Source organism: Seriola dumerili, unplaced genomic scaffold, assembly GCF_002260705.1.
Source record: "Seriola dumerili isolate Sdu_G_001 unplaced genomic scaffold, Sdu_1.0 BDQW01000036.1, whole genome shotgun sequence".
Lineage (NCBI taxonomy): Eukaryota > Metazoa > Chordata > Actinopteri > Carangiformes > Carangidae > Seriola > Seriola dumerili.
The window spans coordinates 4,803,113-4,830,586 of NW_019174291.1; the positions used below are offsets into that span (position 1 = coordinate 4,803,113).

General features: G+C 42.3%; 1 protein-coding gene across 1 annotated transcript in view; it reads right to left on the minus strand.

Moving 5' to 3' along the window:
* LOC111216930 (mitogen-activated protein kinase-binding protein 1-like) overlaps positions 1 to 14,121 on the minus strand; it is a 32,768-nt gene extending 18,647 nt beyond the window's left edge. The window contains exons 1-21 of the mRNA XM_022738591.1: positions 13,809 to 14,121; positions 12,947 to 13,038; positions 12,607 to 12,669; positions 11,372 to 11,435; positions 10,388 to 10,406; positions 10,123 to 10,244; positions 9,372 to 9,509; positions 9,089 to 9,271; positions 8,297 to 8,457; positions 7,975 to 8,161; positions 7,308 to 7,439; positions 7,037 to 7,200; positions 6,865 to 6,956; positions 4,360 to 4,485; positions 4,020 to 4,090; positions 3,769 to 3,890; positions 3,583 to 3,658; positions 1,741 to 1,852; positions 1,464 to 1,527; positions 1,204 to 1,317; positions 1,005 to 1,111 (exon numbers count right to left, since the gene is read on the minus strand). Coding sequence (XP_022594312.1) covers positions 1,005 to 1,111; positions 1,204 to 1,317; positions 1,464 to 1,527; positions 1,741 to 1,852; positions 3,583 to 3,658; positions 3,769 to 3,890; positions 4,020 to 4,090; positions 4,360 to 4,485; positions 6,865 to 6,956; positions 7,037 to 7,200; positions 7,308 to 7,439; positions 7,975 to 8,161; positions 8,297 to 8,457; positions 9,089 to 9,271; positions 9,372 to 9,509; positions 10,123 to 10,244; positions 10,388 to 10,406; positions 11,372 to 11,435; positions 12,607 to 12,669; positions 12,947 to 13,038; positions 13,809 to 13,913 — 2,314 coding nt within the window. The 5' untranslated portion in view covers positions 13,914 to 14,121. The remainder of the gene's footprint in view (positions 1 to 1,004; positions 1,112 to 1,203; positions 1,318 to 1,463; positions 1,528 to 1,740; positions 1,853 to 3,582; positions 3,659 to 3,768; positions 3,891 to 4,019; positions 4,091 to 4,359; positions 4,486 to 6,864; positions 6,957 to 7,036; positions 7,201 to 7,307; positions 7,440 to 7,974; positions 8,162 to 8,296; positions 8,458 to 9,088; positions 9,272 to 9,371; positions 9,510 to 10,122; positions 10,245 to 10,387; positions 10,407 to 11,371; positions 11,436 to 12,606; positions 12,670 to 12,946; positions 13,039 to 13,808) is intronic.
* Positions 14,122 to 27,474: the final 13,353 nt, after the last annotated feature.

Sequence of the window (27,474 nt, forward strand, 5' to 3'; positions counted from 1 at the left end):
TGATTCACACACAGACTGAGACAGTGATGGTTCAGTCACAGTGAGACACTGATCCATCAGCACAGAAACAGACAGCAGGAGAGATTACACCACACACAGAGAAACATCCTGATGATCCATATCCAGGCTGATCAGGAATATTTTATTGGATCATATCTCCAAAAATGAAAATGATCAAACTGCAGCAGTTAATACTGTATGAGTGTGTGTCTTCACTGTTTTTAATGGTGATACAAAGACAATTGTCCTGTTGCTGTGGGACATTAAAGTTTTACTCTAACTGATCCTCTGAGTTTCAAACACTTCCTGCTTCTAGCACTGCTCTAATTAACTAATTAACTTTAATTATGAGTGAGGCTGACAGGTTGGTATGAGGTAGAAGAGGCTCCACTCTGTCACACCACGACTGTGACATTTCTGTAGTTCCAACAGAGTGAGACATCTTCTCTCCAGCAGATCACTTCATGTCACATTCTCCAGTTAAACTTTTCATTCATTACAAATCAATAATTAAAGATGATCAACTTGAATCAGTGTCTGGACCAAGATGCCTGTGAAAGTATCTACAGCTGTTACTGTAAATCTAAGTATCAGATCAGACTGCATCAGGAGATAATCAATATTAAAAGACTCAGGAAGGGGTTCGTCATTTGACAGGAAAATAATCTCAAATTTTTCTGATAATCAGTTATCAGTTTCACTTAACTTTCAAGCAACAACAGTGCAACTGTGATAAATGTTTGCTGCTTTTCTCTGTCACTTCATTGTAAAATGAATATTTTGGGGGTTTTGGCCAAACATCTGAATTTGATAAACTAAAGAAAACAATCATCAGACTGATTGATAATGAAAACAGTCCTTGGTTAGATTAGCAGCACTAATCCCTCAATGTTTTTCTTAATCCAGTGTGAACAGGAACAACACAACCTAACGTCATCATCCAGGTGTTCATGTGGTTTCAACCTAGAGCCACACCCCTTCCCCTCCTCCCTCCCCCTCCTCACCGTGAGCAGACTGCAGTCTGGCTGGAGTACCGAGGCCCGCCTCTCCCTCCTCCTCCTCCTCCTCCTCCTCCATCTGAGAGGAGGGAACAGTGATGAAGGTCTCCCTCCTGAAAAAACAAGGACCAGGTTCGGTCTGACATAAACACAAACCTGACTTCATTTTAACCAGATCAACTGATCCTGTTAACTCCTCACACACCTGATGTCCAGCTGTTTGCGGCTGCAGGTTTCAGGTGCACCTTTCAGTCTGAGACCCCGCCTCTTCCTCATAGTGGCTGTCATCTGAGAGTCTAGCATCCACACTAACACGCAACTACACACGCACACACACACACACAACAATATACATAGTTAAAAACATTAAGAATCATCAAAGAGTTTAAAAGTGATCTACATTAGGTGTTTCTTTAACACTGAGACACCTGAGTTCACCTGTCTCCTGACATCACAGCAGTTTACCTGTCTCCTGAGGCAGTGATGAGGTGTCTGCAGTCCTGGCTGAACCTCATACAGGTGACGATCTCTGAGGAAACAGACAAGCAGGCAGATGAACAGCCATTAAACACCTGAAGAAGAGATGTCAAATTTTTTACCTGACATTAACATCATCTTTTTTTTAATGTAAAAATAGATGCTAGATGTAAAAATAAACCGAGCTCCAGGCACTCAGTAACACAAAGCTGCATAAAGCTCCCCCTACAGAACACATTCTTCAAGGTGAGCTGGATTTACTCACCTGAATGTCCAAAGAGGGTGGCGACACACTCTCCTGACTCGTAATCGAAGATGCTGATGTTTTTATCAGAGCAGCTAGTGGCAAAGAAACTCCCAGACACATCCATCTGAACCTGAACACAATGCAAATATTAGCCAAACACATCACTTCACCACAGATACATTTGATAAACAATTACAGTGACAACTTCCTGATAAGTGATGTCACATGACAGAGAGCCTCTGCACCTGCATTTACATACGTCTCAGGTGATCCAATCATAGCTGCGCTGCTCTGAGTTTGTCAGTTCACACCTGAAGTTAGAGTCTCCGGTGACCACCTCCCTGCTTCACGTATATGCTAATAAACAGCTATGTGTGTGTGTGTGTCTGTGAGAGTGAGTGAGTGAGTTAGTATGAGAGAGAGAGAGAGAGATTCACTCTATCATAAGGTTTTAGTCATTACCAGGTCATAATAAAACTGTGCTGAGACTAATTGGACTGTGGACGTCAGGTAAGAAGCTGGACGATATGTAAAAAAAAATCATGTAACCATTATTTTGAAAGATGTAGTGATATGAGTCATGACTTTAGTAGGAGTGATTTGTTAATTTCACTTTCACTGAAAAAAAAATGTAAATGTAAAAATGATTATGTGAAATTTGCTGTAGTCTGTACTAAACAAACATGTTCCCTCACATCAGGAAAATATGATTTGTGGTCCAGTCTCTGTAGCACCTCAATGCTTCATTTAAAAAATGGTTCAAAGTTCTTTATTGTCCCTTACAGAGAAACTGATTTACAGCAAGGCTATACACAAACACACACACATAAAGACACACAGCACCAACACTATTGACATCAACAGACAGTATGGCATGATGGCCAGAGTAAGACTTCATTCATCAAGGTCAAAGTGCAAAAGTCACATACGTAGTTTGTGCAAATAAGGGATCTCTTGACAATAAAATACTATCTGCCAGCAGCGGGAACAAAGGAAAACTTGTATCTCTTGGTTCTCATAACGAGAACCCCTTAACTGACAACCAGCAAGTAAAAGTTCAAACTCTGTCCAAAGAGGGTGATCTTGGCTCTACAGAAGGGAGGCAGCTTTTCTTACCTGCCTGTTATAGAGGTCTGTAAGCTGGACTTTACTCCTCCCTGAAATTTTTATGGCCACTTTGATGAGGCTTCCAGCCTGTGTTTGTTGACCAGAGTTAGATTACCATACCAAGCAACAATGTAGAACTGATTCAATAAAACTTCCACAAAAGAGAGTCATCATCAGAGGAGACATTAAAAACATCTTCCTCAGGAAAAAAGTCTCTGTTGGACCTTTTTTTTTGCTGTGGAATAAATATGAGGTTCAAAATACAATTTGTTGTCAAGTACAAAATCCAGATATTCCACCAGCTCAATGTCAGCACCTTTGATGCTGGCTAGTACAGGACTACAGGGAGCCTTTGTAAAGCTGATAATCATGTCTTTAGTTTTAGACACATTTAAAAGAGAAAGGACTCATCACACCAAGATACAAAATTGTGACACATTTTACCTGCAGCTGCTGTGATTTGGATGTTGAAATAGACCGGCCGGAAAGTTCCTAGGCTCTGATGCTTTACCACCGAAAGGTACAAGTCTTTAAAACCACAATTATCCCCATTACTACTTAAAACATTTAACTGGATCTTACAGAAAGGAGTCCCACCCTCTTGAAGGGCAGAACTTTGTGGCACATTATAAACTTTTCAACGAAATTTAATAATTTTCGAGGTTTTATGAGGCCAGCCTGTGGTTTACCAAGACTTTTAAATTACTGGTATCAGGGATGGATGGGATCCTGTAGATAGATTAAATTCCTCACCTTGAGCAGAGCTCCTTCATCACTGGAGGAGCCTTTCAAACACTTCTTCAGCTTCCCAGTTTCCACGTTGTAAACCCTGAACACACAGAGACACATGCACATCTGCTCCAGTTCATTCAGTGCAGAAACTGTGTTTTCTACCATCAGTCTGGAGACATCAGACGCAGGTGTTTATTGTTTCTTTACCTGACGTTTCGGTCCTGACAGGCGATGGCGACGTGTGTCCTTGAGGAGTCCAGGTCCATGTCGTACAGCGTTGTCTTCTCTACCAAGTGGTGGCTCCTGGAGAATGACAGACCCTCCTCTGTCTGGACCATGACAGAGATGACCACACCGCGATCATGACCCAGGGAATCATGGGATTGTGTTTTTTATTAGGTTTAAAGCTCAAACAGATCTGCACAGATGTTTCTTTAGATATTAGTGTGTGTTCTGACCTGCTCAGCTGTCTGGAAGTAGATGCTCTTGTCAGCTCCACAGCTCACCATTCGAACCTCTGGACTCTCACCTGAAACACATGTAACAGGTAAAGAGTGGCAGGAAGCTTATCTATTATTTAACTATCCGCCTCCTCTGTCAACAACATGTGGTTTACATGAAATGTTTTAATGAGGGTCGATACAATGTTTTGGATCAGGTACCCTGTAACATCTGAGAGGGTGTGGCCGATAACCTTCATATAATTTCAAACAGCTTGAATGAGTGTGATCTGTTACTGAAGCATCTTCAGCAAGACCGACATGAACCCCTACTGTATTGACCTGTGAACATTGTTACCTGCGAACTTGACAGCAGTGATGGAGGCCGAGTGGTCGTTCAGAGTCTGTTCCAGACTGTAGTTCTTCTCCAGGTTGAAGATGTGGATTAGTCGATCCCTACTGGCCGACGCCAACAGCTTCACACCTGAAACAACAACATCATCATTATTCAGGTGTCAGATCTGCAGCTAGAGACACAATAATCCACCAAAACAAAGGAGAAAACAGCTGGAGGGAAGCTGTAAGAAAGATTTAAATAAGATCAGTACGAGCAGGAACACAGGAACTAAACAGAACAGGCTTGGATCAGCTCTTCCTCAGGCTGCATCTTTTTGTGTCTTCAGACTGAAGACAAATTTTGGTCCTGACAGGAGATGGTGTCATGTAATCTCCATCCAGACTATCACAGCTGAAAGCCCCTATCACATGGCCATTCACAAAACTGGGCATGTGCATGTAAACAGGAAGCAGATTGTCTACTCTGCAGTTGGTTAGTTATAGTAAATACTCTGAACAAGGAACAGCAAAGCAGTTGTAGCATTAAAATAGAGAATGTAAGTGAACAACAGCTGCTAGCAAAGACAACAAGGTCAGTAACACAATTCATTACCATGTGGTATTCACCACTGGTAGTCCAGGCTGATGAGAGCCAATCAGGAGATACCGTGGATGTTCAAAATAAAACACAAAGTTTTCAGACTAAAACTAGTCCAGCAGAGTTTCTCAAAGCCTACGTTTTAGGGAAGAATCTGGAGTCATGTGAACGTAGAGGAAGAGATGAGTTTTAAAGTGAAATGTAGTAGTGTGGAACGTAGCCTCAGTCTGAAGACAAATACACAACACATCACATAACTAACATCACTTTCCAGCCTCTGCCTGTGAACTTACAACCTTCTGACCCTGTGATCCACCTCCTTATCCGACAGAGAAAAAGATGATTTACATAAATGTCAGTTTTTACCTTGAAAGGTTAAATGACTGTTGCTGCTTCAGTCATATTCTGAGAATGTTAATGTTAATCAGTTTAGTCAGTCTGTTCCAAATGTAAATAATAGTTATGTGACTGCTGTCTGATTTATGAGCAACAGATATAGGTCTGAGAGCTCGGTCCTGAGACCTGCCTGAAGAAATCAGGTTTTATTCAGTTTCTAATCCACCTTCTAGAACCTCTTTTATCTGACTGGAACTGGTCTTAACCTTAATATTATGATTATGTTGTTGTTTACATTCAACCACGAGCAGAGCCTGCAGTCGCGTGTGATGTCATTCACGAGACTGTTGCGAGAGTACAGACCCAGCACCCTGATGCATTCATTGTAATATCGGCGGATTTCAACCATGTGACTCTCACCTCTCACCTGACTGGCTTCATGTTGACTGTCCCACAAAGGGAAATAAGACACTTGATCTGTTGAATGCAAATGTCAAGGAGGCCTACACTGCTTCAGCTCTACCACCACTTGACAAATCAGATCATAATCTGATTTTTCTCCATTCCTGTTCACCCTGTATACAGCGGACTTTAAATAAAGTTCTGAGTCCTGCCACATCCAGAAATACTCGGATGACACAGCTATTGTGTCGCGTATCAGGAACGGGCAGGAAGAGGAGTACAGGGATCTAACGACGGACTTCAGGGAACGGAGTGACAAGAACTGCCTCCTTCTGAACACCTCCAAGACCAAGGAGATGGTCATGGACTTTCGGAGGTCTAGGCCCACCCTTCAGCCAGCCAACATTTGAGGGAAAGACATTAAGGTGGTGCACACTTATAAATACCTAGGTGTGCACCTGGACAGTAAACTGGACTGGTCCCTGAACACAGATGCCCTCTACCTGAAGGGGCGGAGCCAGCTCTTTTTCCGCAGGATGCTCAGGGCCCTTGACGTCTGCAGTGAAATGCTGCACATGTTTTATCAGTCAGTGGTGGCCAGTGTACTCTTTTATGCTGCAGTCTCCTGGGGCAGCAGCATGTCCGACATGAACACAAAGAGACTGGACAAGCTGGTAAAAAAGGCTGGGTCTGTGCTTGGGAGGAGTCTGGACTCACTCAGGATTGTTGTGGAGAGATACATGCAATGTAAGATGGACGCCATCTTGGACAATACCAACCTTCCCCCCTAAAACATTCTGGCAGGACAGAGAAGCAGCTACAGCTGCAGCAAACGTCTCATCTCACTGCGCTGCAGAACAGAGAGGTTCAGGAGATCCTTTGTTCCCACTGCCACCAGGCTATACAACTCCTCAGTCAAAGGAAGTGGACTAATCTAATTATCATTGTTTATTTATTAACTGTTTTTATTATTATTATCAACAATGACCTAATGGACACATGAATTTCCCCTAGGAGATAAATTAAGTGTCTATCTATCTATCTATCTAGCTATCTATCTATCTATCTAGCTATCTATCTATCTATCTAGCTATCTATCTATCTATCTAGCTATCTATCTATCTATCTATCTATCTATCTATCTATGTTGAGAGGAGCTGTAACTGGATGACCTTTGACCTGAGATCTTACCTGTGGATGTGGGTGAGAACTCCAGACACAACACCTCAGAGTCATGCGCCTCTATCTTCACCAACTCATCCAGAAACTCCAGACCAAAGATCCTGAACAAGAGCAACATGTCAGCACACCTCATTACATGTATATGTATGTATGTGTGTGTGTGTGTGTGTGTGTGTCACACCGCAGGTTTCCGCAGCGGTCTCCAGCTGCCAGGTGTTGTCCATCAGGGCTGATACCTAGCACTCTGATCCCAGCCTTCCCATCAGCCCCTGCTGCCTCCCCCCTCTCCCCCTCTGCCAGCAGGTGCTGTGTGTTCTCCCCAACATACAAAATCTTCAGCAGGTCCTGGAAGATAAAACAGACCTTCAGTAACCAGCTGTATGTGTATGTGTATGTGTATGTATGTGTGTGTGTGTGTGTGTGTGTGTGTGTGTGTGTGTGTGTGGTCTCACGTTGCTGTAGAGGTTCCTGTGTATGGTGGGGGGGTCAGTGTGCCACAGTCTGATGGTGTTATCAGACGAGCAGGTGAGGAAGGAGGATGGAGGCAGACAGGCCTGAGACACGTCTGACAGCTCTGGATACACCTGAAAAACCAGGACTGGTTCTTAGGCCAGACCAGAGACTCAGGAAATCCAGCATGAACAAAACCTGGTGAACACTGAGAATTGTTACTTCAGACTGGTCTGAGATCCAGGATCAGGATTCTACTGTGAAATCTAGTATTAAATAGTTTTGTTAGTATCTGAAATATTCCTGGTAGTACTGAGGGTTCTTCTGGTATAATAATAATGGAAAAAAGGTTTGCTATTACTGAAGTACAGTATATCTGTTACTGCTGGAAGTGTCTCTACCCATGTTGGAGGCATTTCTGTAGTATTGGAAGTATTCCTGGTGGTGCTTGAACTACTGCTGGCAGTGTTGGAGGTATTTCTGATATTCTTCTGGGAGTACAGGAAGTTCTTCTTGTATTACTGGAGGTATTTCTGTATGATGTCTTAGAGTATACGTTGCATTTCTGGTAGCAGGTACTTATACTTGTTGTGGAGGTATTCTCGCTATTACCGAAGTGTTCCTAATAGTCTTTCGAGTACTCCTGACGGTAGTGTTTCTGTGACTGACCTCTGCGCTCCACACACAGCTGCTGTGGTACAGGGCCGAGTACAGTTTCCCCACGTTCCTCACGTCTTTAACATCCCACACATACAGACTGTGGTCGTTGTACACGCAGGTCAGGTGTTTGGCAGTGGGGTCAAAGGTCAGAGCCAGTGTGTCAGGGTACTGAGCACCTGGATTGGCAGGTAACAGGCTGTAAACAAACAGGGGGTCAGAGGAGTGGTCTGTGGTTCCAGTATCTGTTAGCAGTATATGTGTGCAGTATCTGTGAAGTATCTGTGTTCAGTATGTATTAGCAGTATCTGTTAGCGGTATCTGTGTTCAGTACCCGTGCTGTGCACTCTGAGTGAGGTCGACGCCCAGCCGGTGAGGTCGGTGCAGGGTGGTGATGTACTGCAGGTTGGATGGACTGAACACTCTGATGAGACCGTCAGCACAACCACAGAAGATAAAGTCCTCACTCACGGCCAGACAACTGGCCGACGATGTCTGTCAACAACAACAAAGGCACAATTATTTGATTCACTATTTTAACATCAAGTTACATTAAATAACCATGACCATAACCATTTCATAACAAACATGGTGTTTTTCAGCACACCCTGTGATTTATAGGGTTTTATTTAATCATACAGGTGCATTTGTAAATAGTACAGGTGTTTTTTAAAATGTACAGCTGCAGTTGCGTCTCATTTAGTACTTGTGGGCTTATGAATATATAAATTGGCCCCACCTCTATCTCCACCCACCCTTCAGCCACACGCCTGCAGCTCCTACTGTGTTCATCAAACATGCAAACCTCTGCTTGTTTTCTGTTTTGCTATTTACTGTATGCAACACAGTGGCAAGAGTTAATATTGAGGCAGTCATGATCAAACCAGAAACCAACGCCTGGACTTCAGGAAGCCTATAAGTCAATGTATAACAGTCATAATGTATTTGAATCTCTGTACAACATTAGAAATGTAGCAGAAATGGAAAACACAACCACCACATAGTCAAACAGCTAATATGTTGTTTATTTATTTATTTTTTAATTTCTTCACGTTTATTTTATTTTATTTGTCCAGGTGTTTTGTTTATATTTTATTTTTTATTGTATAGGTGTTCCCTCACTGACCTTGAGGTTGACCCAGGCCTCCAACTGTCGGCTGCTGTTGAAAAGACACAGCAGGCCAGAGCTGGTGATGCAATAGGTGCTTGACGCCATGAGGCCACGGCCACATGTCACCCCACTGAACACGCTGTTTTTATGGTCGCCTAGCAACCCTGACCGACCAATCAGAGGCACCGTACTGTTCACCTGGTTATGGGGAGAAAATAGAAATGTAAAAGAAGGTCGTTACTTCAGACTACAGGTAAAGGCTGAGCTTTGAATGGCTGATCAGAGGTCAGGGCAGTACCCGTCGTTCTTTGGATGCGTCCAGGTACCAGAACTTGACGTGTCTGTTTCCTGCGGTGACAAAGTAGCTGTTGTCCTGAGAGAAGGAGACAGCGAAAACTCTGCTGGACACCTTGTTGGAAGCGATGATCGAACCTTTCTGCTCACACACACAAACACAGGAAGACAAAAAATCACATTAATGTTGGAACTGTTACCGCAAAGACTCTGTACCAGTATGTTTTCTAAAGTATTAAGTAATGCATTCATGATAGAAATTATCTATAATCAATCCCTGTTTTCTGACCCAGTCTCCATTATCAGGCTCAGTCATTGATATAACAGTGATCAAAAACATGTAAAGAAAAATTGTTTAACTTATGGCTGCAAATAATTATTATAATTATAATAATAATTATTATTATAAGATATAAATAAGCTTATTTATGCAGCTTCATTTTCCAGTAATCAATTAAACAATCAATCAGTTGTGTCTGCTCTAAAGCTTTACCAGATGACAAGTCCAGCGTTCTTTATTTAAACCCACTAACACTTTCTTCAGATCAAAAGGCTTTTATTGTGAAACATGTGCAGAAAATGTTGTTCTCTTACTGTAGTGAATGAACTGTGTCACACCTGGAGACACGTGCATGTGGCTGTTTTACATGCTACCTGCCCACAGGACCAACAGCTGTTTCAACTGTCAATGACTCAGCTGTCAATGTGTGACGAAGCCTCTGGTGTGTCTGTTTTGTGTTAGTGTGTGTCCTCACCCTCCAGTCCCACACACTGACAGTCATGTCATGTTGGTATCCCACGGAGACGATGTAACAGCTGTTGGTGGAGAACGCCACACAGGAAACTCCGTATTTATGAGAACTAGAAACATCCCAGCCAAGCGAGATGAAGCACAAAGTCCGCGACCCATCCCCGAGTAAAAGGGCCGGGGCTGTCCCTTCCCGAAAGAGGGTTTGTTTAAACACATACTGCTGAAAACAACCACACACACATCACACAGAACACTACACCTACAGCAACACGACAAACACGGGAGATGCTCGGTTCGAGACACACAACACACAAACAACACACACACACACACACACAACACACACGCAGTTGCGAGTCTCGAGAATCTGTTTGATTAGATCTTTTATTAATGTGAAAGATGATGTGTACATTACTCTGAATGACCCAGTAGGAAACAGCCAGTTTATTTTATAGCGAGGAACAAACGCATCATTTATGTTAGTCATTTAAAGGTTCTGTAAGCAATCGTTTCTGCCACTAGGTGTTGCACTATGCCACCAGCATCTCAGACCAAAATAAAGGCTTCATCAGCTACACATCCAGACCAGCATTGGCTCAGATGGACCATAAAAACCAGAGAAACTCAGATTAGGTCACACAAGGAGGGGGTGTGGCTTCATTCTCTGCTGAGGATGCCATTACTCTATTTTTAGATACAGAATAGTTGTTTGCTGCTGAATTATTGTTTAAAACCTCCTTTACAGAATGTTAAAATTCTCTATTTGGATTATATGTCTTGGTTTGTACCAGCCTCCGTGTGGTGAAAATACAGTGTGAATAACATGCTCCTCTTGTATTTCAAAAGAAAGATTTATGGGTGTCGGTGTCTTTATTTTAATTTAAATGATATTTAAAAGGAGAAAAAACATGCAGTAAAATAGTGAAAGTTTTTCTTATGAGACTTATCTATTAGCTTTATTTTAATAGCACTAGATTTAAAAACAAATACGTTGCAGATATTTATATATATTTATTGTTACAGACTCATGTTCCAAGAACAGCAGTAAAACAAACTCTCAGCCTAGTTCAGCCTGAAAACTAATCTGATGAGGACCAGGTGAGTCAGTTTCCATGGTAACTGATCCTCCAGACTTATTTTAACCCCCTTTATGACAAAGAATTTGTTGAAAATAAAGCTGGTTTATGCAAACAGGCCTGGTTTCAGCCTGGATTCACATTGACACAGTAACAGACACAGGTGTGTGTTGCTGCTCTTACCTCACCAGTGACCAGGTATTTTCCATCATGGGAGAAAGCCAGAGCACTGAAGGGTTTTCTGAAACAAAAACATCAACAGGATCCATTAGATGATGTGATATGTGCAGCTGTAGTTTGTAATCATTACCGTCAGTAGAAAGCTACACAACAGTCACCATCTGATATGACTGCACTTCTGTATGTAGCGATTACACTGGGGAGGCCGTTCTCAGTCTGAAGAGAAGCTACTGCTCTGATGAGCTCAACATAAAGGCTGATCATCTTAAGTTAAAATTCTCCTTTCTTGAAGCAGCTGCAATGTTTATTTTTCCAAAACCACTTTAAGAAACAACAGTGAACCCGCAGCTCCATCAGAGTTTTATAGAGACATGAATAATTAAGACAATAACAAATCTCACTCCATCACCCATATGTTCATATGTTCTTTTCTCTCTCTCTACCCTGGTTTAGAGGAGGGGGAGGTGACGAGACAGAGGACCAACAGTTTGACTCATCATTGGGTAATAAGGGTAATAATAATAATAATGTCATTATTATCATTACTATTATTGTTATTATAACTGAATACTGAAACAATAATGATGATGATTGACCATTTTAAATGTCAGCGTAGTTGATCACACAGCTGTTGTCATTAACTTGGTTTATTCTGATTTCATTAGACAATGTTGTGATTATAAAATCCTGATTTTCTCAGCATCAGCAGTTTGTGGATCACTGCTGGTTTAACATGTTGGTTCAGTGTCTGACAACCAGGTTTGGTCCAATGCTTAATAATATTTCCCGCCATGTGCGATATTTTTCATAATATGGAAAAAAAACAAAAATTTCTGCGAGTCTGGTCCTCATTTCACTGCTTTGTTTACTGTGACAAACAAAACTCTGAACTGCTGTTTAGTGGCAGCATCACTTATACCTGAAACCTAAAATACAAACCCTGCAACAAAAAAGAAACTGGCTTCACTGTATCAAGATATCATATTTTGGATATCGCCCAAGAACAACTGTATCTTGAATTGAGCTGCGTTACAACACAGTGAGGTGACGACAGAGGAAGAGGAGACTAACCACGCATGATTAAAATCTTTCCTGAGAAAGGGGAGCAGAGATTCCTGGTAAACACTCCCACTGTGATCCTCACACAACTGTGATCCTCTTGTCTGGATGACGTGCTCCTCACAGACTGCAGCTGAAAACTGAACAGGTAAAGGTGAAACAGACAGGTCTACCTGGACGAGTTGATGATGTGGCTCTGTTTGTTCCTCTTCGGGTGAAGCAGCACAATGACACACCTGAGGCACAAGATAAATCACATCAGCAGGGTTCAACCCTATGAAAAACGCTTCATGTTTGTACTAGAACTGACACAGAAACACCAATAGCACTGTCAGGTTAGAAAAAAAGTGTCTCCCACAGTGACGCATGTTTCTGACCACTTCTTCTCCTATTCTTCTATGGTTAAGAGATAAAGCCTTGGTTTAGTCAACACACCCAGCAGTGACTCTGAACACTGTCACTCTGTTCTTTGGGGGCATCCAATACAGGTGAGTCAGGGGAGGCGGGGCTTACCCTGCAGGGTAGGCGATGAGCCCAGAGTTGGGGTCACAGGTCAAACCACTGCTGCTGGCCGTGGTGATACCCAGAACTTTTTCCAAGCTCACCTGAAATCTCACACAAACACACACAAATTTTATTCAAAAATCTCATAATTTAACAAATGTCTCACTCTGCAGAACTAACAGAACAAAATTTGACAGGTTTATTGAAATTATTAGAAAATTCTATTCAGTTGGGTTTAAATCGAAACAGAATTTGCTCATTGACTCTTTAAACACCTTGAGTCTTCTTTGGAGATCTGGAACCATATTAGATTCTTTCCAATTCCCTCATTTCATTCATTTGTGCCTATATGAATAAACAGTACTTTATGACTCTGTGTGTTTGTCCCCCTTGTCCTGCTGCAGGATGAATCTGGACAGACACCTCCTGATGATGAAGACACAGTTCCACAGGTGGTCACACCGTGTGACGTCACACATCTGACCAATCTGTAGTCTTTTTTATCACCCCTTCACTCTTGTTTGTTTGTCTTTTACTCTAAAACACTGTGACTTCTGATATAAAATGTGTAATTTAAGATATTTTTATTGCCAGTAGTGTTTTGTTGTTACTCCGGTGGCCTGCTGCTTTTTTTGGTGTGAGTCTAAACATTAGCCTGTTGCTATAAAAACTTTTTAATCGTTGATTAAAAGTTGAAACAGTCGGAGTGGGCTGTTGGGTTTTAGTAGTGTGTTTAATCTCATCAGTTAACATATCAGCTCAGTTTGTTCTGACTCTTTAAAAGTTGCCTTCACTAAGCAGCAGCGGGGCTAACGGACTGTAATGCTAAAAGTTAGCTCTGTTAGTTAGCTCTGCTAGCATGGGATCATACCCGGCTGCTGGAGGTCTTCTTCTGCTGGCTCTGCCGGCTCTTCCTCCCCGCTAGTTGTTTCCTCTTCGCGGCGTTGACTGAGCCGCAGTCCGCTCCCTCTGCCATGACGCCGCCTCACTTCACCTCTAATGAAGTTCTCCACAAAGACAAACCGGCACGCTTACAAACCAAGCCGGGAACACCCGGGATGATAACCGCTTAAACACCGCGTTGAAGGTCAGTAAAAGCCACCATAAGAACCAGAGGCGGCTCAGTTTATTAATACTCTCCGCTGGTTTCAATGATGGAGGACTAGCTTAGCTTAATGCTAACTGACTTGAAGAAACTTGATACCTTTCTCTGCGGCGCGACTCTGGTTCAAACTAAACCACGCCCACTTCCCCAACAACAAACAATATGCAACAAAGGCCACGCCCCCAACCCCAAAACAACTATTCAACCACTGAAATCCCGCCCACTGCCTGCCAACCAACCAATCAACATAATTATTTTGGCAACCCCCAAACCGTTCGATTCTAAATAAATAGCCTAATTTAAAATGTGACACAGAATACACAAACTCAAAATTATTTTCTATCACTGTCAGACTGTGTGGTAGTGCTAGCTCTCTCTCTGTTGTCAGTACATTTTTTATTCATTGTAACATTTTGGCATTATACAAAAATAAAGAAAAACAAGACTTGTATTTTATTACATACAGAAAAAAAAGAAAGATACATAAAAGAGAAATAAATAAATGTCAACAATTCATAACATTTGTTTCAACAATAATTTAGACAAAAAAAAACAACCAGAGCAGACTGTTGATAAAAAACAAATTAAAACATTATAATTATTACATACTTCTTGTTAAGAGAATCAAGTTTTAAAATAAAGTTTGAGTTCCCTCAAGAAAACAGAAAATAAAGATTTTGTTTTGTTTTAAATTTGTGCTAACTGTGAAAACCAAAACCAAATCGCAGTTTATGTAAAAACAGGCTGTAAACAGCCTGTTCTGATTTTATATACAGGCTATGATTCTGGCCTACTCTACAGAGATATGCGAGGAGACAGCTCCATCTACAGGCCACAGAGACACAGCACAGCTGAGTGTGCTGCTGTGGATCACTGAACTAGTGCTGAGCACATCATCACTTCTTTAAATAATGAATATAGCACCACAGAAAACAAATGAGAAAAAATAGTAAGTAGGTAAAAATAAAAATATCAGACAGGATGTAGGTCTGGTCGTTGTGATGTAGGCCGACCTGAGTGGCCGTTTAGTAGGAGGCAGACACGGAGAATTTTGTCCAGGGATACCAAAGTGATTTATTTACAGTGCAGTCCATGTTCACACTTTACAAAAAAATCAAAAAAATAATTAATCTAGGCTTAACTGATTAAAGTTAACTCATAGTAACTCAACTTAAACAAACATAATGTGTACACAGCTACACTGATGTGTCATTCCCCCTCGACGACAAAAGCAACTGCTTTATATAGGCCCTTCCATCCAGACCTAATCTGGACCATACCATCGCTGCAGGTATACATTTTACTTTATTGACACAGGAATTAACTACAGTTATTCTACTATAACCACCTGATAAGGGGAAAACCCTTTCCTATAGTTTATCTACTAATAAACATGCCATATACATAAATAATTCAAAATCACAGTAAATAAACACAACCTAAATTACAATCACCCCTCCCCACATGAACTGACCTGGTGACATCACCAATGATGTCACTAAGGGTATAAATATGGGACATCATTGGCTGCTTCCTCCCTTTGTCTGTAGCACATGGTAAGTATGATGAGTAACAGAATGTTTGAATAATGAAAATAGAACTTAATCAATAAATGACTAAACTTAATACTTGTAGATGTTTTAATTTAACCAAAAAATGTTGTTAAATGAACTGTAACTAAACATAATACAAACTACAAACAAACCCGGGATAGAATGTGTCTGCAAATGAAAAGTTACTGAACATAAGGTTAAATGGTGAACAAGCATGAGTAAATCTGTAAACTATGATGTTATGATGGATAAAAGTAGGGACAAGTGGTGTAATTCTTACCCACTTTGTCACAGTCGTGGACATGGAACACACTGTATAGCAAATAACAGATGAGGATTAAATGTATTGTGCTTTCTCTAATAATAGTTTTGTAACAAAAAGAAAATCCTAAAATCTTGTTTAATTTCTCAATAAAGACTTTAAATATAGCTGCTGTAACAAATACAGAAAATATAGTATTTATTGCCTTATTGAATCTGTAATTAATTTACTTTTTTCTCTTTAGTAGAATATTAGGTGTTTATTAAAAAAACTGAGGTGGAAGAAGTGTTTTTCAGCCCTGAGTGCTGTCTGCAGGTTTTCCCTCCATCCCACATACAGACATCTACTCAGAAGGTGGGACATTGTAGGCTCCAGTATGACGTATGTTACGGTTATCAGGATGTAAATTAAGTTCGCTTCCACCTCCCATTATTATTTATTAATTAATATTCTTTATTACATAACATACATTTAATCATTTATCAGACTCTTTTATCCAAAAAGAGACGTACAGTGAGGGACATCACTAAAGCTTCAGAGCAGTAGGAGACCTTTACTAAATACTACATCTATTTACTAAGAGATGGAGATCAGGTAAAGAAGTGCAGGTAGAGTTCACAGTAAGAGCTAGTTATACATGTTAGGGTATTAGAGGTGTTAGGAGAGGAGAAACTCTCTGAAGAGAGGAGTCTTCAACAGATTCTTGAAGATAGAAATATAATATGATAATAATAAGCTTTATTTATATAGCACCTTTCAAAACACAGTAGTTGTGTCAGGGCCAAAAGCAATTACCTCAGTTTTGTCAATGTTCAGTTGCAGGAAGTTCTAGGCCATTCCACATTTAAGATCATGGATGCAGTCATTGAGAACATTAACCTGATGAGCTTCATTGGGGTTAAAAGAGAGGTAAAACTGGGTGTCATCCGTGGTAAGCCCCAGGGGTAAGATGTATAGGGAGAATAGAAGCCCACAGGTCATCTTAATAATGATTGTGACCTGCCAATGACCACTCAAAAAAATCTACCATGTATATAAGTAAGAGTAAAACCATTTTAAAACTGAACCAGAGATGCCAACCCAGTGTTGGAGACATTCAAGTGAAATAGAATGATCAACAGTGTTGAACGCAGCACTTAAATCTACATGAACTAAAATTGAAGATTTCCCAGCATCAGCAGCAACCAGAAAGTCAATCATCACTTTAAGAAGTGCAGTCTCTGTTCCGTGGTGTGTCCTAAAACCTGACTGAAATGTCTCGAAGAGTCCATTCCTGTTTAAAAAAGCAATCAGTTGTTCTGCAACAACTTTTTCTAAAACTTTGGAGAGAAAGCGAAGTTTGGAGATTGGTCTAAAATTATCTGGGGAGTTAGGATCCAAGGAGGGTTTTTTCAGAAGTAGTTGAACAATAGCATTTTTTTCAGCAGGAACAGAACCCATTTGTAGCGAGGACCCAAAGCAAGCAGTGGTGTTCATTCTGATGCTGGAGACTTTGTCGACGAAGAAAGTTAAGAATTCTTCGCATTTCTCAGGACAGGAGTCCATGTTGTTGCTTATAGGGGCCTCGGTGACACGGTACATTGAACAAAGTCCTTGAGTTGTGTTTATTTTTTTCAGTAAGGTCAGAGATAAATCTTGCTCTAGCGTTTTTAACTTCAATTTTCATTTTTTCAAATTTCTCATAGAGTCTTTTAGAATGTCAAGGTGCACTGTCAATTTAGAGACCTTCCACTTCCACTCCGCCCTACACAGTCCCTCTTGAGAGCACGTATGCTGTCTATTATCCAAGGCAGGGAGACTTTAGAGGGTTTTTCTGCTTGAAAGGTGCAATTTTGTCAAAGAATTGGGTGCAAGTACTATTAAAAAGACCCTGATCTTGACACCGTGAGTTGAGGAAGACAGGAAAGCGTCATTGAATTTGGCTGCAGAGGAGGTATTAAAAATGCGAGAGCATACAGGGTTTGGCTTGTTGTTAGGGAAATTATTTTAGAGCATAGATGTGAACATTATGCATTTGTGGTCAGAGACAGTAACATCTTTGCATAGTACATTGTCTACTGAGATGCCATGTGAGAGGACCAGAACAAGGGTGTGGCCCTTGTTGTGTGTGGGCCCTGTTACAATCCAACTTAAGTTAAAAGGCTTTAAAATCTCCCATTATTAAAACTCTGTCATTATTTGGCATTACAGTAGAGAGGAGTTCAGAGAATTGTTCTAGAAAGTCAGACACAGATTTAGGGGGTCTGTTTCTATTAAGATACACAAAGTCTTAAGGTTCCCACTAATAGTAAAACACAGTGACTCAAAAGAAGTAAAATCACCCAAGGAGACAAGGAGCAATTAAAATTGTTGTTGTAAAGAACTGAGAGTCCACCCTCTCTACCAGATAACCTAGGGCTGTTAAAAAAGGAGAAGTTGGGGGGGGGGGGGGGGGGGGGGGTGATTCTCTCAGTGGCCAGGTTTAGCCAGGTTTCTGATATCATAAAAAAAGTGAATTTTGTTGGTGATGATAAAAATCCTGGCAAATTAAAGATTTGTTGGAGAGGGACCTTACATTAAGGAGACCAAAGTTAATGGAAAAGCCAGAAATCAGATTTGTAATAGGCCTTGGTTGAATTTGGAGATGGTACAGTAATGATATTATTTGGGTTTCTGGGGTACTTCTGTTTATGTGGTCTCGACATAAACTGTGGTCTCTGAGTAATGATTGGAATTATGGGCTTTCAGGGTGCCTGGACACAAGAGGGAGCCATTGAGTCTGTGCCTGGTTGAGGTGATGGCAGCGAGGTGGGGAAAGTGTCGGCTTGCCATTGGAGACCGGAAGTGACCAGTGTGGAGCACACCTGGCTGATTGGACATGTGGCTTGGGATTGTCAGACTGTAGGAGTATTAGAAACTGTGCAAAATATGTCGTGTGTTAACAAATGTGTACCCAGTCTGCTTGGGTGTACACCAAGCTTTAGGTAAAAGGACGGTCTGTTCCAAAAGAGGTTAAAATTGTCAATAGAAACTGCGCTATGCACTGTACATGCAGACTGGAGCCATGTGTTAAAAGATGCTTGACGCAATCGGTAAGCGAGTGAAGGAGCCTGCAAAAGTTTGGCTCATGGTGACAGGGCAAATGAAGGTGAACAAGCAGAGGGGATGGTGGATGGTAAAATTCCGTTTGAGCAGTGAAGTATGGGGCGGGAGGATCGCCCAAGTGTGCTCGGTGGGGAGACCGGAGGTAATGGAGATCCAGTGGACTCACTTGCAAACTGCGGATTCCCAGTCAGAGGAGGGAAGCCATGTAAGTCAAGTTTGTCATATTGATTCCCTAGCTGGATGTGATGGGCTGCTGGAGTACCAAAGGAGAGTCTCCCCCTCCTCCTGCAGTCACCAATCACAACCCAGGGTTCCCTTTGTCTCTCTTTGCTCCAGCTTGGCGATCTTCTTGCTGAGGTGGATACAGCTTTTGCAGCTGGGTGGTGGGGTAAATGGAGACATGGCTTCGGCGGGACACCCCTGCTCTAAGAGACTTTGGTAGAGACCATTGAGGAACCACACAACGCGACGCAACTCTAATGGTAGGGGAATGACTTGCAGTAGAAAGTCAACCCTGCCAGGAATCGAACCTCTGACTGCTCACAAAACATGCGATCATGAGGACCTTAACCATTCCACCATCTGGTCACATCAATTATGTCAGGAATTTTGCCCCAACACTGCGGCTCACACACTGCACAGCAACAACTCTAACTTATGTAACATCAGAATATACACACACATATCAACACTGGATGTCATCAAATGCAACACGGGTCTTCAGTCATGGTGACTAAATTACTACTAAAACTCAACACTTAAACACTTGCCTGTTGTGTCCATTATGTTGGAGGTTTCATTTGATTTTCTCATAACTGACACGGTCTTAACCCTCCTGTCCACGATCTTGCCACTTTCTGTGTTTGACAGTTAACAGGCTGATAACTGGTGAAATTTAGCTAAATCCCAGGGCAGGCTAATTGCTAGCTTCATCCACATTTCCTTTCAAATGTCACGCTGATCATTTATAATAAAGAAAACTGTAAGCTGGTGAACCTACCTGAGTTGGCGGTGTTGCAAAACAATCCTTACAATCAAGTCCAACTACACTGTAAAACAGCCAATTCATACAGACCTAACAGTGTTTATATTTACATATGAATTGATTTAATATTGAAAACAACATATATAAAATACTCTCTAGTAGGCTTTGTGGTCACTAACAGACGGTTTGAGAAACACTTAATTTAAAACATTCACTTGCGGACCACTAGGGGTCGCTTGCTTTTGGAACCACTGGTCTAGAGTAGCCTTTCTCAATCTGTGGGCCGGGAAGGTATATATATGTATATATATATGTGTGTGTGTGTGTGTGTGTGTGTGTGTGTGTGTGTGTGTGTGTGTGTGTGTAATGTTTTTGTGTTTTACAACAAAATGGTCTTTAAAAACAATAATCTTTTAAAAACTCCTTTCATTGCTTTTTTTTCTTATATCACTGTGATAAGCCAGTGATAGGAACCTTGTATGTTGCTGCCAGTCAGACAACATCATATAGGCCTACTTGTTTCCTATCTCAGTCTGATTGTGTGTTAAAATATCACATCCATGGTAAAAAGTGGAGAATCAACATGGATAGCTGGTTAGTTAAAAGGAAAGAGGCACAGACAGATAGTGAATCAACAAGTGACCTCTCATCTGTCAAACGTAGAAGAAAAAACGATCTTCTCCTGCTTTCAGTTAAGTTTAGTTCTGAATGTTTGAATGTTATCAATAAAAAAACGTGCTCTGTGAAAGCATGTATTGTTATGGAAAAAGTTGGGAACCACAGCTATAGACCTTGGTTGAGTAAGAGATGAAGAGGTGATTTTGATATTGATATTGTGATGAAGAGACTGATTGGTCGGGATGAGAGGTTTGTGTCTGGTGGGGGTGGTGGAGGATTGAGTAATGTTCTAAAGGTGGAAAATAGTTTCAGTGTCTGTGGTGCTGCTGATCTGAAGGCAGTGATGTTATCCCATCTTTCATCTTTTCTGGGTTTTTTCCTTCTTTGTTGCAACTCATCAGAGTTTGTTACTGTAGAAGAAGTATTGTTCTTATTGGTCATATTTTTTATTCTTCTCTTTTCACCCCCTGACAACATGGTGGCCCTTGTTTTTTATTCTCAAGTCTATGGTTCTCAATGAAACAGTAAATAATAGAATTGTTATCTCTCTATAAGATTTGCTCTAGCAGGTATTTAATATGCAACCTTTCCCTCCATACACTTTAACCCCAAACCCTCCATGTTTTCATAAAATGTTACTGAGACTTAATTTCATGTGTCAAAATACGTTCACACTGAAAGCCTTAGTGCTCAATTCGGATTTCTTCCTAGATTTGATTTTTTTATGTAGCTGTTCACATTATCTTAAAAATTGTCCAATATTAGACTCAATGTGAACTGGTCATTGCCCTGATGTGACCCGCATGCGCAGAAGAACAACAGGTCGTAACACGCAGCACTCCATGTAAAGAAGTAAACAAGGAGAAGAAGTCGGGAATAACAAACATGGAGGCCACAGATGTGAGCATGTACAGTTTCTTTTTTAAGTTATAGTGCAGTGGAAGCAGGCGAATGTGAAAGGAGATGATGGGTAAGAGAACAATGAATAGAAGGAGAACTTATAGTGTAATTATGGCTTTTTATGGAGCAACGGCTTCTACTTCGGTACAGAGGTGTGTGTGGATGCTGAGTTGGAGCCAGGAGTGGTGGGATCGTGATGTGAATGGCTTAAATGAAACAGATTTCATCCAAAATTTCAGGATGTCAAGGGCTACTTTCAACTACATCATGTCAGTGCCTCTCCTCAAGACTCTGGTGGAAAGACTCTCACGTCAGGCGGCCCATCTCCCTGATAAAAATAAAGCGTGTCAGCATGCTGTCAAAAGTGTTCTGCCGTAGAAGTTGCATTGAATTCCAATACGGGTCACATGGCTGTTCAGACTGAGGTCGTATTTCAAAAAATCTGACCTGTATCTGATTTAGAACCAGGGCTAAGCTAAAGGCTAGGAGATGGAGACATAAGCCATTTCTACCATCAATCCTCTGGAGAAATGTCAACTACCTAGCTAACAAGTGTGATGAACTGGAGGCACTTGTGAAGAACCAGCGAGCATATCGTGAGTGTAGTCTCATGTGTTTCACGAAGACCTGGTTAAACAACATTTCCGACTGTTGTGTGGATTTACCCGGCTTCACTGCAGTACGAGCGGACAGAGACGCCAGAACAAGTGGGAAGAATAAACGTGGAGGACTGGTTCTGCTTGTGAACAACAGATGGTGCAACCCCGGTCATATTACAGTGAAGGAGAAGATCTGCTGTCGGGATATTGAACTGTTGGCAGTTGGTCTTAGACCGTACTATGTACCAAGCGAGTTCTCACACATCGTCGCCATTGTTGTTTACATTCAACCACGAGCAGAGCCTGCAGTCACATGTGACATCATCCACGAGACCGATGCGAGAATACAGAAGGAGCACCCTGATGCATTCATTGCAATATCAGGGGATTTTAACCATGTCACACTCACCTCTCACCTGACTGGCTTCACTCAGTATGTTGACTGTCCCACAAGGGAAAATAAGACACTGGATCTATTGTATGCAAATGTCAAGAGGGCCTACACTGCTTCAGCTCTACCACCACTTGACAGATTAGATCATAATCTGGTTTTTCTCCAGCCTTCCTACAAAACCTGTGTACTGAGGCAGGCTGCAACCACCCGCTCATTCTGGAACTGGACCCCCGAGGCCAGTGAGTCTCTAAAAGACTGTTTTGAGTGCACAGATTGGAATGTCCTGTTGGAGTCAAAGGAAAATGATAAAAGCAAGGACCCTGACCTTGATAGAATGGTTGAATGTACCACAGACTACATTAACTTCTGTATGGACACTGTAATACCAGCAAGGACTGCACACTGCTTTCCAAACAACTGTAAGATTTAGAAGTTGATGAATTCAAGTTAATTCATATATTTCAGTTAATTCACTAAAGATGTGTTTAAAATGTTTACACAATTAATTATTTACATATCTGTGTGTGCACATTTAAATCATTATATTACATCTGGTGAACAGTAATGATAAATTGTTGAATCTGCTTATGTGATTCTTTAACAGTTACCTCAGTCTAAGTCGCTGTAGCTTCTGATTGGTTAGTTAAGTCACATGAATGTTTGTTACCGGAAGGTGGTTGGTTGTTGTGACGGGGGTCAGAGGTGTGATCAATAAAGTACTGCTTGAGAAAGTTATCCGTCTCCATCCTGCTGTTTCTTTACATACAGAGTCATTCCCACCACCATTTCTCGAACCCTCACGTTACATTTGGTGGCAGCGGTGAGATGTTGTTTTGGTGGTTTTGTGCTTTTTGGTGACTTAATTCCCCTATCTTGTGGATATCGTCGCTTTGTGCTACCGGGATTTTTTTTTTCACTCCTTGAGAGCAGCGGTTGAAGAGTAAGTTATTACCTCTTGGAGATATTACCGATTTTTGCAGTTTTTTTTCCCATTTTCATGCTTTTTGTGATTTTTGCATTGGACAATTTCCTACTATGTTGACTGACGAGAGTGAATCTGCGCGAGAGGCGGGGCCTTCTACAATGCAACAGCAGAGTTCAGGCGCTGCCTCGTTAGCACCACATGCTGTTTCTGGTGCCCTAAAAATTGATCTTCCACCTACTTTCAAAGGTGATGGGACTGAATCCTTTACAAGCTGGGCTCGACGCTTTGAGGTAGCAGTAAGGGCTATGTCTTCACCTGATTCAGATTTAACTGCTGTGATGGCCTCTGTCCTCCCTACTCGCCTGGCTGATGCTGCATTTCTGTACTGGGACAGTCTGCCTCCTTTAACCCAGAGAGACTATGATTTAGTTAAAGAAAGACTCAGGGATGTTTTTGGGCCAAAGTACTCCCTGCCATTCTTTCAAACACATGTGAATGCTCGTCCTCGCAAACCAGGTGAGAGTTTGGATGTACACAGTGCAGACGTCACTCGCCTTGTGCTAGAAGCCTTTCCCAACTATGATCACAATGCATTGGAAGGTGAAAAATTTCGCCGTTTTGTTGCTGGCTTGGACCCAACATTGCAGTCAAAAATTCATGAAATGGGTGCTGAGGACCTTGAGCAAGCCCTGCGCATTGCCAGCCGCTGTGAGAGAGCCCGTCCAGCACTGCAGCTGACCACTACAGGATCTCCACATACTCAACCTCCAGATCAGGTAGCTATGATTCATCCTAAACCTGCGGATGACAAACTCCTGCAGGCGGTTGAACAGCTGACTCTTACTGTGACCAGTTTGAAACATGAAGTGCAGCAGTTACAAGGAAAACACAGTTATCTTGCTCAGCGCGTAGACTCCCAGCCTGACAGATCCTCCTCCCGTGATACTCAACATGGCACACGCAGTGTCTTTCCTTCACCGTACCATACCAGACATCACCCCAGAGACTATTATTCACCTGATCTGTATTATGGCCATGATCCAGAGACCCGCTATGAACATTGCCCCCCCCCCCTTCGGGTTATCAGAGAGGTCCTGATGGAAACGACAGACATGACTGCACCGCTCTCCATCACGTCCCTCTTACCAGTACCCCAGGTACAGTAACCGTGATGATGACAGACACAGACGCAGTCCTAGTCCAGCTCCACGGAGAAATAGAGACGCAAGTCCATACACTAGGGCCAGTGTTCGCTTTCAATCTCCTGAGAGGCATGCACACCCCAACTCCAACCAACAGGGAAACTTCCATTAGCTGCTGTTGAGGGGCAAACATCAACTGCTACATCACAGCCCCAGGACAACACCTCACAAGTAACACCTGATAACAATGACTCACAACCTGATGACTCTGTTTCTGCTAACATCTTAGCTGTTGTTGAAGGCATAGAAGTGTGCACTCTTATTGACTCTGGCTCCTTTGTCTGTATTGTGAGTGAAGATTTTCGCAATTCTCATCCAGCTTTGAAAAAGCGCCCCATGGCAGCTTCCTCCGTGCCTGCTCGTTCAGTCAATGGACAGTGTCTGGACATCCTAGGCAAGCTGACCATTGGAGTCAGACTCGGAAGACAGGTATGGCAGCAGGAATTTGAAGTCCTCAGAGGTTCTTTACAGCCAATCATATTAGGTTGGGATTTTCTGTCAAAACATCATGCCCTCGTTGATCTCAAGAACAAGGTACTGCAACTTTGGGATATGAAAATCCCTCTCCTGCCCAAAGGATATGAAGTGGCTGCCTGCTGTAATGTATCTGTGCTTGCACCTACTAAGATTCCAGCTCTGAGTGAAACTCTCATCACAGCCTGTGTGTCTGCAGCTACACATGCTTCTCCCATGCCAACTGACTACTGTGGTGTCCTCATGCCCAACCCAGCCTGTGACATCATCATAGCACACTCTCTACGTGAAGTTCAAAATGGCATGACTGTGGTTCGAGTCTTGAACCCCTCCAGAGATGAAATTGAGCTACATTCAGGTCAGCACCTTGGTGAGTTTCATTCTGCATCATCTGTTGACATCCTACCAGTGGAGGAGACATGTTGTGCAACCTTACCTGCGTGTGATTTAGTTCCACCTGTACAGATAAATGAAACAGGCCTGTCACCGTCTCAAATTCAGTCTTTAGATAGAGGCCGCACAGGCATAATCAAGCATCATATTCGCACTGGTGATGCTACGCCAATTAAAAAGAGAGCTTACAGAGTAACACCTGAACAGAGAGCTGAAATACAGACTCAAGTGGAAAATCTGTTGAAAGCTGATGTCATTGAGGAGAGCTATAGTCCCTGGGCAGTGCCAGTGGTTTTAGTGCGCAAGAAAAATGGCACATGGCGGTTTTGCCTCGACTACAGAAAACTCAATGTTGTGACAATCAAAGATTCCCACCCTCTCCCCAGAGTCGATGATGCGCTGTCTGGCTCTGCCTGGTTTTCTACAGTGGATCTTCAGCATGGCTACTGGCAAGTTGAGCTGGAGGAGAAAGACCGTGACAAGACAGCTTTCACAACAGGTAGTGGATTTTATCACTTTAAAGTGATGCCAATGGGACTTACCAATGCTCCTGCCACATGCCAACGCTTAATGGAAATGGTACTTCGTGGCCTCCCATGGAAAACCTGCCTAGTGTATCTGGATGATGTCCTTATTTACAGCCACTCTTTCAGCGAACATCTCCAGCACTTGGAAGAAATACTCTCCAGATTCCAATCAACTGGCCTCAAGCTGAATCCATCCAAATGCTGTTTTGCCAAAGAACAGGTACAGTTTCTGGGCCATCTTGTTTCCAAAAGTGGCATTCAGCCAGACCCACAAAATGTAGCAAGTGTTCAAGACTGGCCTATTCCACGCTCACCCACAGAAATACGAGCATTTCTTGGACTTTGTTCATATTATCGCAAATTCATCAGGAACTTTGCATATCACAGTGTCCCACTACATGCACTCACTGAGAAGAATGCACTTTTCCATTTGACTTCTCAATGCCAGGATGCATTCACTTATCTGAAACATGCACTCTCAAATTCCCCAGTGGTAGCATTCCCTGATTTCATATTGCCATTCACACTCTACACAGATGCTTCAGGCTCTGCTATTGGTGCTGTGCTAGCTCAGAGACAGGGACATCAGGAGAAAGTGATTGCATGCCAGCCATGTTCTCACTAAAGCAGAAAGGAAATGGTCAACCTATGACAGAGAACTATTGGCTATTGTCTGGGCAGTGAGACATTTTCGCCATTACCTCTACAAGCAGCCCTTTGTTATTGTCACAGACCACAAACCTCTTCTGGGTCTCAGAAAAATACCCATTGACAATGACAGAACTGGCCGCCGCGCACGCTGGGCTCTTGAATTGGATACTTTTGAGTGGACTGTAATTCACAAAGATGGCCACCAACACCTCAACGCAGATGCAATGTCACGTCGTCCTGCTGACATCAGCCCACGAGAGCAGAGCACCACCTGCACTGCTCCTGCCAGTCCACCACCTGATTGGAAACACTCAACTCATGTGAGTCCATCTTGTTCGGTTAGTCCTGTGCATCACATTTCCTGCAAAACAGATTCAAAACAAGTTTTCTGCAGCCAGACCACACCAGAGCCTCCAGGTCCAGACATACAGAGTGCTACACAGTCAGTCGCCTCCACATGTATGCTTCAGCTCCCTGAAGATGAGCTTCAAAAGGAACAACAGCAAGATCCTATACTGTCAGATGTCATCAGCTGGAAAGCTAAGGGTCAGAAACCACCATACTGGCGTATGAGAAGACGCACGGCTGCTGAGAAAGCACTTTGGCAAGAGTACCACAGACTGATGTTTCATAATGGTTTACTCTGTCGTAAAGTTTTCAACCCATCTACTCAGTCAGTGCTGTATCAAGTTGTTGTTCCTCACGCCTTAAAGGACACTGTTCTACAGCTGTTGCATGGAAATCCAATATCAGGTCATCTGTCAGCAGATAAAGTCCTGAAACGCGCACAGCTACTGTGCTACTGGCCGTTTATGTCACGTGACATCAAGATATGGTGTAAACAATGTACTCCATGTGATGCACG